Source organism: Saimiri boliviensis, chromosome 21 (assembly GCF_048565385.1).
Source record: "Saimiri boliviensis isolate mSaiBol1 chromosome 21, mSaiBol1.pri, whole genome shotgun sequence".
Lineage (NCBI taxonomy): Eukaryota > Metazoa > Chordata > Mammalia > Primates > Cebidae > Saimiri > Saimiri boliviensis.
Window position 1 is genome coordinate 10,358,498 of NC_133469.1, and position 10,304 is coordinate 10,368,801.

The window sequence follows — 10,304 nt, forward strand, 5'->3', positions numbered from 1 at the left end:
ATATATGCTGATTTTCATTTCAATTACTTACGTATACAAGACATCTTAGCGATTATATAGATAGATATAGATATAGGTGTCCCTTGGTATCTGCTGGAATTAGTTCCAGAACCCACTCCACTGCACATACCAAAATCTGAGGATACCCCAGTCCCTAATATATAGGGGATACGTAGTATTTGCATATAACCTACACACATCCTCCCATATACTTTGAATTCTTTCTAGTATTTACAATACCTAATGTAGTGTAAATGCAACATCAATAGCTGTTATTCTGTATTGCTTAGGGAACAATGACAAGTAAAAGTCTGTACCTGTCCAGTATAGATGCAACCATGCACGTTTTTTTCCCCTAAATATTTTCAATCCGTGGCTGAATCCACAAACATGAAACCCACAGATATGGAAGGCTAACTGTACAGCATTTTTCTATTTTAAGCTCTGTTCCCATATGCTTATACTCCTAGAAAACCACCTTTGGAATGGATGACATAAGGCTTACTCTAAGAACTCTCTATGAACATCATGCACTTAACTTTCTCTTTATCCATTCTATCTATACAGTAGTTCATTCTTACCCTGTTTTGCTTTCTGCCATTTCAGATACTTGTGGTCCAAAAGTGTTACAAATAAAATTGCAGAAATAAATACTAATTTTTGCTGTGGTTTTAGAAACAAAGTCTTGCTCTGTCATCCAGGCTGGAGTGTGCGGTGGTGTGATCACAGCTCACTGTAACTCCTGGGCTCAAGTGATTCTCGCACCTCAGCCTCCCAAGTAGCCAGGACTACAGATGCATGCCATCATGCCTTGCTAATTTTAAAAATTTCTGTAGAGATGGTGGGGGTCTCACTATATTGCCTAGGCTGGTCTTGAATTGCCTCAAGCAATCCTCCTGCCTTAGTCTCCCAAAGTGCTAGGAGCCAAGTGGCCTGATAAAATCTCACCTGACCCGGTAGTGAATCTCCCCTTGGTCTAATGTATTCACCTGTATAAACTATCAGCCACTTGTCACTTAGTAGCCATCTCCATTATCAGATTGACTGTCAGACTGACCATGGGGTAGGGCACTGCTTGAGTTTTAAGTAACCCTTACTTTCCTTAATGACAGTCTCTAAGTGCAGGAGTAGTGACGACAGCAATTTGGATACGCCAAAGAGAAGCTGTAAATTGCTTAAACATTAAAGTTCTTGTCTAATAAGGAATGAAAAAAAATTACATGCAAAAGTTGCAAAGATCAAATCTGTGAAATTGTGAAAAAGGAAAAAAAATAGTGACAGTTTTGCTGTTGCATCTCAAACTGCAAACATCACACCACAGTGCAAGACAAGTGATTACTTAAGATGGAAAAGGCCATTACATTCGTGTGTAGAAGACATGGACAGAAACATGTTTTGACTGAAGACAATTATGTTCACTACCATGCAGGGTTTCAGGTATCCACTGGAGATCTTGGAATGCACTCCTCAAAGATAAGGGAGGACTACTGTATATTCACTTAAAAAAAAAAAAAAAAAGCAAAACCACCACCAAACTATCTACCACTGCTTTCCTTCTGGTATATTTAGCAGTAGAGTTAGAAACAGTTAACAATGAACACACACTACACAGGAGCAAGCACAGCCCTAAGCATCTGATAAAGAGAATTCTCGTTTATTCCTAACCACAACCCTGTAAGCTGGGTAAGGTGGGTTTCTGTAAGGTGGGTACCCACCTTACCCACCTTAGAGGGTTGTGGTTAGGAATAAATGTGAGAAGGTTGAGCCAGGTTAAATATTTGGCCCAAAGTTCACAGTTAATAAAAACAAGTCTGGGATATGAACTCCAGCAGTCTGACTCCAAATACTCATTCTCTTAGCTACTGTCATATTCTTTTTAGTAGTTTTAGTTTTACTTTCTCTCTCAACAAAATTACTCCTAATTGCTCTGGGGCATTTATAAAAAGGAATCTATATCTAAAAACAAATTATATCCAAATTGCTCAGAAGAGGCTTAACACCTCAGTTAATATTTATCCTCTTAAGCTTTTCTGGGAAAGTGAGCAGTAATTAAAAATTTTCCATTAAAATTTCAGAATGAAACTACCATCTATCAAGTGGAAACAAAATCACCTGCAAAGTTCAATGTTAAAAAATTTTTAGACTTGATATAATTTGTTTCTTTTGTCCATTAATTATACTGCTTGCCTCACTTAAAAAAAAAATTCAACTTTAGAAATCTTCAAAAGAGGAAACCCTTAAATCTGGACAAACACAAAAGCAGCATCTTTTATTTTTCCATTAATTGCTGGGTATATGACTTGGCAGAATAACTCAAATTGTTTTTATAAATACACCAGAAAAAAGCATTTTACACTCCCACTTGTATCTGCAACATTCTTCCTACTCTTTTTTCTGTTTCCTACTTACCACTTAATGTCTCTCTACAAATACCACTTTGTACTAATTTTCAACTGTTTCCATTTTTTTCCTTTTTATTAAATAAACTAAAGAGGAGATAGAAAAGCAAAGAAAAACACAAAATAATGCCAAAAGGCCACCAAGGCAGAAGCCCTTTCCTCCCTTCCTACTATCCGTTTACTGGACATGCCAGTACAATTCCTACCTGTGCAACAGAAGATGAACTCCTGCTGGAATAAGGCGTCCACACTGTAAGGCATACAAGATTTACAACTTCAAAGTCACTTTATCTCAGTATCAACCAGAGACAACCTTCTTTAAGTCCTATAAATGAACTTACAAGGCCTTAAGAATAAGTAATTGTCAGAAAATTTAAGGCAGTTTAGTAAAATGTTTTGCAATTTAACACTGAGGTCAGCAATGCCTCCCTAAATCAAAAGCTATATCTGAAAGACTCCAGAAGCAAACTCTAATGTAAACATTCATGCCAAAGTAAAATAAAACACAACAGTATATCACAAGTTACAGAGCTGGAAAATAAATGGTCCTGACCAAAATGTTTTGATCAGGATGACAAATCACTAACACACAATGGCATTTTAAGAAAGTAGAGCTGACAGCTGGGCACGGTGGCTCTTACCTATAATCCCAGCACTTTGGGAGGCTGAAGTGGGCAGATCACCTGAGGTCAGGAGTTCGAGACCAGCCTGGCCAACGTGGTGAAACCCTGTCTCTACTAAAAAATACAAAAATTGGCCAGTCGTGGTGGCTCATACCTGTAATCCCAGCACTTTGGGAGGCTGAGGTGGGCAGATCACCTGAGGTCAGGAGTTCAAGACCAGCCTGACCAACACAGTGAAACCCCGTCACTGCTAAAAAGACAAAATTAGCCAGGTGTGGTGGCACATGTCTGTAATCGCAGCTACTCAGGAGACTGAGGTAGGAGAATCGCTTGAACCCGGGAGGCAGAAGTTGCAGTGAGCCAAGATCATGCCATTGCACTCCGGGCGCGGTGGCTCAAGCCTGTAATCCCAGCACTTTGGGAGGCCAAGGTGGGTGGATCACGAGGTCGAGAGATCGAGACCATCCTGGTTAAGATGGTGAAACCCCCTCTCTACTAAAAATACAAAAAATTAGCTGGGCATGGTGGCTCATGCCTGTAATCTGAACTACTCAGGAGGCTGAGGCAGGAGAATTGCCTGAACCCAGGAGGCGGAGGTTGCGGTGAGCCAAGATTGCGCCATTGCACTCCAGCCTGGGTAAAAAGAGCGAGACTCCATCTCAAAAAAAAAAAACAAAAAAAAAACCTTAGAGCGAAACTGTCTCAAAAAAGGAAAAAAAAAGTAGAGCTGACACTTTAAAAAATCTTTACCACGTCTCCACTGTGTACATTTATCTACTGGTCAAAAGGGAGGTACACTTTATACATTAACTGCTTTGTATATTTGAAAAGGGAAAAAAATCAAAATTACCACTTCTCCTCTGCGTACATTAATCTACTGGTCAAAAAGGTATACTTTATACACTACCTGCTGTATGTCTTTGAAATGGGGGAGAAGTCCAAAAAACAAAAAAGCACAAAACCCAGGGACATCAAACTGTACCAAGACCAGAAGGATCTTTACCCTACTTAATTATATGTCAGATCCTAAAATCCTATCTTTCCAGGTGCTCTTTAAGTGCATATGGCATTAAGCATTTACAAAGCAGTGACAAAACATCTTCACTGAGTAATAAAGACAACAGATAACCCTCATCATTTCCATCACTCAGATGATCAGAAAAAGCTTCATGAAATATTTCCAGGATCTGCCTAACTTTTCTAGTCTTTTGGTCAATAATTTTACAAAAAAGTTTACGAGTGGCTTTTATAATCTTTTTTTTTTGGAGGGAAGAGAGGTATAGCAAAATGTTATTTCTCAAATGATCTGTTTTACCCTAATCATACCAAATGAAATAAAAATTTCGATGGATTAAATGCAAATACGAAACAGGAACACAAAGGTGTAAATGCTACAAGTCTTCTCTTCCCCATCCCAACATGTAAAAGTTGAGTGTGACTTATTTGAATCAACCTGTAAATACTTTGGGAGAATATCTGAGTATTAAACAAATTCAGACGTTGAGTCTTAAGCACTAATTTGATATTTAACACTTTAGCATATCATCCCATAGGACTCCAGTTTTCTTTCCTTTAAAGCTGACACTAGAACACTCTTGATGGATATATTTACACCTTGAGATCTGGAAGCCTAAATCACTTTCTTAAAAAAAGTTTCTGTGATCTAGAATTTGGGGTTTATTTTAATCAGTTCTAGACAAAAACCATAGTATCAAGAAATAATTTCCTTACACATTTATAAAATACCCCAGTGACAACTCAAAAGTCAAAAGTCACAAGTTTGAAATTTAAAGTTTTAAGAGGTGATGTGCCTCCAATAGAAGTTACCTGCAAACATATTACAAACTGCTGAATGCCAAAAAAAAAAAAAAAAAAAAAAAAATCAAGATATAATGGTAAACCTGGCCGGGCACGGTGGCTCATGCCTATAATCCCAGTACTTTGGGAGGCCAAAGCAGGCAAATCACTTGGGGGCAGGAGTTCGAGACCCGTGTGACCAATATGGTGAAATCTCCATCTCGACTAAAAATTCAAAAAAAGTCAGCCGGGCATAGCGGCCTGCGCCTGCAGTCCCTTGAACCACCAGAGGCAGAGAGGTAGTAAGGTTCCGCCACTGCACTCCAGCCTGGATGACAGAGCAAGACTCTGTCTTGGGGTAAAAATAATAATAAAAAAGATATATTGGTACCCAACTTGAAGTAAGTTCACAGAGGGACACTATTTTCTTTATACTCAATTCTCCCCTCGCCCAAACCCAGACTGGTTACAATTAAAAACTGTACACCAAAGAATTCCTGGAGTAGAATATTGATTTGGGGAGGGGGAGGGGGAATCAACCCTCACCACAAAATTTAGAAAACTTAACTAAGACAAACTTTTAGTATTGCAAATGAATTAATTAATCTCAATGTTGAGGGTTTTTTTTTTAAAAAAAAACTACAAAAGCCCAGGCTGGGCGCGGTGGCTCAAGCCTGTAATCCCAGCACTTTGGGAGGCCGAGGCGGGTGGATCAGGAGGTCAAGAGATCGAGACCATCCTGGTCAACACGGTGAAACCCCGTCTATACTAAAAATACTAAAAATTAGCTGGGCATGGTGGCGCATGCCTGTAATCCTAGCTACTCAGGAGGCTGAGACAGGAGAACTGCCTGAACCCAGGAGGCGGAGGTTGCGGTGAGCCGGGATCACGCCATTGCACTCCAGCCTGGCTAACAAGAGCGAAACTCCACTCCGTCTCAAAAAACAAAAACAAACAAACAAACAAAAAAACGACAAAAGCCCACTTGATACATTTAGAACTTTTGTAATTATTCAAACATATTGCAAGTAGCAAAGCAGACCAGATATGGAGAAAGCAGTAGCACACCTGAACATAAGCAGTTAAACAATACAGCTCAGGATGAAGCTGCTCAAATCAGGACTCATCAAAGTAAAGTATATTAAAAAGCTTCGCCTACTTTCCAAGTCTCTGGCTAACTCCAATGTAAACTCCATTACCACATTACACCAAAACTAAAAAGCAAAAAGTACCACATTACACAAACAACTAAAGGAACATCACAAAAATCTACAGGCACATTAAGTGTGTAAGGACGAACTAAAAAATCCTTCTGAATGGCACTTCGTAGGTGCAAAGGAATAAAATTATGTGTGTCTATGTGCGTGAATTTTGAAGGAAAAAAACAGCTAAAAAAACATCCTTGGAGACTACAATACCTTCATAGAATAGGTACAGATCAAAGTTCATGCATAATCAATGTTACAAGCCTTAAGTAGAAGAACTCTGCAAGATTCCTATTTCTCAATTTTTGCAGGTTAACTGAAATTCATTTTACATCTTTCTTATAAAAGCAACGAATTCAAAGCATTTGCTCTGTCTTCCAATTTTCACTCTGAAATGAAGCCTACTTAGAAACATGCTCTCGAAGTTCTCTACAAACTCAAAGGGTACATTTAACTCCATTATGCACTCTCACTGGCAGATGGAGGGATGACGTTGAGCCTGTTCTCGGGGAGTTAAAGAGATGCTCCGTAGTAAAGGGGAACATCTTGTGGACTGTCAGATGGCCAGCCATACTTCATCTTCATTATTCCAGCAAAGAAAAGGTCCTCGCCCATCAGGATAACACCATTAAACTAACTGTAAGAAGAGAATGAGGGATGATGGAAGAAGTCTCCCTGAACTTCTCCTGACAAAGGGGCTTGTCCGCAACTGAATGAACTGAAGAATCCGTACGTAAAGCTTTTAAAAGAAAATCTTCATCTCCAAACGTGTTTAAAAGTGTAAAAAGACAAACACAAAAACACCAAAGCTAATGCACATTTTAAACTTTTTTACAATCAGTTCATGTCTGTAGTTCCTGACTGGAACTCTTTCAACTTCTAACCTTGATTTCCAGGTACGTAACTCCACAAAATTGTCTATCATTTTTCTTCCCCCTAAAATGATAAAGTGACTGCAAACTGCAAAGACCATGACCCTGTTCTCACAACCTGAAAACCCAGAGTTTCAGACATTTTGGTCTCACACCAAAACTGGGAGATGAGAGATGAACTGCACTCCATATTGATTCTTACAGCAAATAAGAAAAAGCAGAGAAAAAAGCTAAGAAGGGTAGGTAAGAAAACAATTGTTAAACTTCACCTCTAACCTGAAATCTTGGACCTCGCACACGCAAAAATCAAGATTTTTTTTACACCCTATTCCTCAACAGAAAATATTCTGCAAAGGAGAGAAAATCTTGAAAAGGGCAGAAAGTAGAGAAAACAGAGTAAGTACAGTAAGAAGAAAGGATTTGAAATTCATTTACCAAGAACAAAAAAAATTAAAACTTAAAATTACATAGAAGCTCTTACACACAAATGCACTGGCATTTCCCAAATTAAACTGCACGGGAGCAACAATACAGGCCACTTCTATACAGCACCCACTTACGAGCTCTAATTCCAGAACACACACCGATATGACACAGTGTTGCAACCAATGTATTAGGAGGCAAAGAAAATGGTTGGGCTACTGGACGTCTTCGATCAGCTCATTCAAATATCTTAATTTTAAAATTAATTAAGGGGAAGGGAGAGAGGAAGAAAACAAATGGAAGAATAAAGGCGTACCGAGTAGAAAAGATTAAGAGGAACGTGGAAGGCCGGGGCTGCCGAAACTAACCTGTGCCATCGCTGGCCGACGCCGAGAGGGCCGGAGATGAGAGTTTAGGCCGCTTGGCTGAAGGCGGCCCCGGTTCCACCACATTCTCGGCCATTTTTAATTCTTTCGGAGATACAGGCGAGGAAAACCAGAATCCTCAGGAAATCTCTTCTTCGGCCCTGGGTCCCCGCCCCGCACCCAGGGGTGGGCTCGGGGGGCTCCGACGGCACCCGACGGGTGGGGGAAGTTCCTTTTTCTCTTCGCCGGGTCGCAGTGGCTGGAGAGGGATGCGGACTCGATAGAAAAGGTAGGGGCAAGTGCTAGGGGCCGGGCCTGGGCCCAAGCCCGGAGGAGGGCACAGGAGCACAAATTCGCCGAGCGCGTCCGCTGCGGCGAATTCCCGAGAACTCGCGGCTCTAGAGGCGCAGTCCCCGGCCCGCCACGGCCGGCCCCTGCCCAGCCGAGGTCTCTCGGAGCTCCGCCGCCGCCATCAGCCTCTTCCTCCTCGGCGCTGTCCTCCTCCTTCTCATCGCCACAAGGAGGCGGGGGCGAAAAGGGGGGAGAGGAGGAGGCGACGAGAGACACTCACCTCCTCCCGGTGCCCCCTCCCGGGCCTGCGCCCCCACCCTCCGAACCCTTCTCCTGCCGCCGCGCTCCGCGCCGCCGCCGCACCGGCCCCTAATGGCCGCAGAGAGCTCGCCCGAGCCGAGAGCCAGGCTGGCGCCGCCGCCTCACATCGCGCGGCGGCCGGCGGAGGCGCGGCAAGGACGCCTGGCGCGGAGCTGGCCGGCCCAGCGGACCGAGGGGGCCGGGCCGAGCAGCGCCGCCCGCCCGCGCCGACGCCAAGCCCACCGAGGAGGCCCCGCTCCAGCGGCGGCGCAGGCGGCCCCTCCTCGCGCCGGCGCTCCTCTCCTTCGCCCTCCTCTCCCGCGGAAAATAAATAAATACGGCCGCCGCTACGGTCCCCTCCGCCGGCGGCCAGGAGCTGGGATAGCCCGCCCCCCCGGGGCTCCGCTCGGGGCCGCCCGCCGCGGCGGGCAAAGGCGCCGCCGGGCGCGGGGTTATGTAATGGTCCCCCCTAGGCGTCGACGCCGGCCCGGCTCCGGGGCCGCGGTGGGGGTGTGTGCGGACGGGAGGGGGCTAGGGGTCGCCTCAACCCGTGCGCCCCGGGCCCCCCGCCACTGTCTCGGCCCCAGCCGCCTCTCTCCGTCCCGGCTCCCCTCCGCACTCTCTGGCTCCCGCAGTTCGCACTCAGCTCGGCGTCCCGCTTGCCCACTCTCGCCCGCTCCCTCTCGCCCTCTCTCCCCCCGAGCCTAGCACACAAACAAGATGGCGGCTGTTGTTTCTTCCCTCTGCCGAATCCTCCTTACAGGCTAGCGGTAGCGGCGGCGGCCGGAAATGAGCCAAGAGGGGGGGGGATGAAAAAGGGGAGTGGCCGGGCCTCCAAAGGGAGGCGGGGCCTAGGCCTGAGCCGCTCACACAATGGGGGAAGTGGCGCCGGGGGCGGGGCCGGTTCCAATCACGGGATCCGCCCTAGGCCCCAACGCGGTTAGCGCTTCCGCAAACTCCCCCGGCGACACCCTGTGGCTCCCTTTAAAGGGGAGGATTTTAAGAGGGGGGAGGATTTTAAGGGGGGAGGGGTGGGGGCGGACTCAATCTATTTTCAGTCGGTCGATAGTTACGAGGCAAGGTTCCTGGCTTTGGTCTCTGTGTAGGGGACCGGTGGGGACCGGTGGGAACCGGGGCGACGGAACCCCAGAGCTGCGCCGAGAAAGGCGCCAAGTCGCCACTTAGATGGCCAAAGGGGAGCGCCCGTGGGGCGGCCCTGCTTCCCAGCCTTTGAGTGGCGGGTCCCCCAAACCCCAGTCGAATCCATCAGGCAGAGTGTACCCACTGCCGGATACCCAGTGCATCCTCACTTCTCCATTGCCTTCCCAAAGGGAGCAGTTCACATCCAAAAAACACGTTGATTACGAGTTGTTTTCAGTTTTCTCTGAATTTTCCTTTTCCTTTTTTTTTTTTTTTCCACAACGAGCATATATTACTTTCACAGGAAACAAAAATCACAGCTGGGAAGGAAGATGTTTCGGCACCAGACCCAACATTTCTTGCCCTCCACGTGTGTCCACACGCCCCTACCAGGTAGCACTCTCACCGCAGAAGTCTTTTTTTTCTGAACACGCCTGGGACCTGAAGACATTTTTACGGTTCTTTTTTTTTTTCCGTCCGCTCCCAATAGATAAAGTTAATAAAAGACTACGTCTAGCCAGTGCCTTATCTAATGTAATTATGGGAAAAAGCAAAAATGTGGTAAAGGTAAGGATGGGAAAAAGCAAAAATGTAACGGGAGGAAAGTCCAGTGTGTGGGACTCCGCAGTTTTGCAGCTGAGGTCGGAGACATGCTTTCGGGTTTCTACACATTACCCTGTGTTTTGGCCTTGTGTAAATTGTTACTGGAGGAGGTGGTATGGGTGTAAGTGACCCCCAAAGAAAGTCACAAACCAGTATCTATTGATACGGTTAAAAGCTTTTTCTCAGGCTGGGCTCAGTGGCTCACACGTGTAATCCCAGGAACTTTAGGAGGCCAATACGGGTGGATCACAAGGTCAGGAGTTGAAGACCAGCCTGGCCAAGATGC

General features: G+C 45.1%; 1 protein-coding gene across 1 annotated transcript in view; it reads right to left on the reverse strand.

Annotated features, from left to right (window-relative positions):
• The window catches only part of EP300 (EP300 lysine acetyltransferase), a 92,095-nt gene extending 83,044 nt beyond the window's left edge, over positions 1-9,051 (reverse strand). Inside the window, exon 1 of the mRNA XM_003932837.3 lies at positions 7,688-9,051. Within this exon, the coding sequence (XP_003932886.1) occupies positions 7,688-7,781 (94 nt within the window). The 5' untranslated portion in view covers positions 7,782-9,051. The remainder of the gene's footprint in view (positions 1-7,687) is intronic.
• Positions 9,052-10,304: the final 1,253 nt, after the last annotated feature.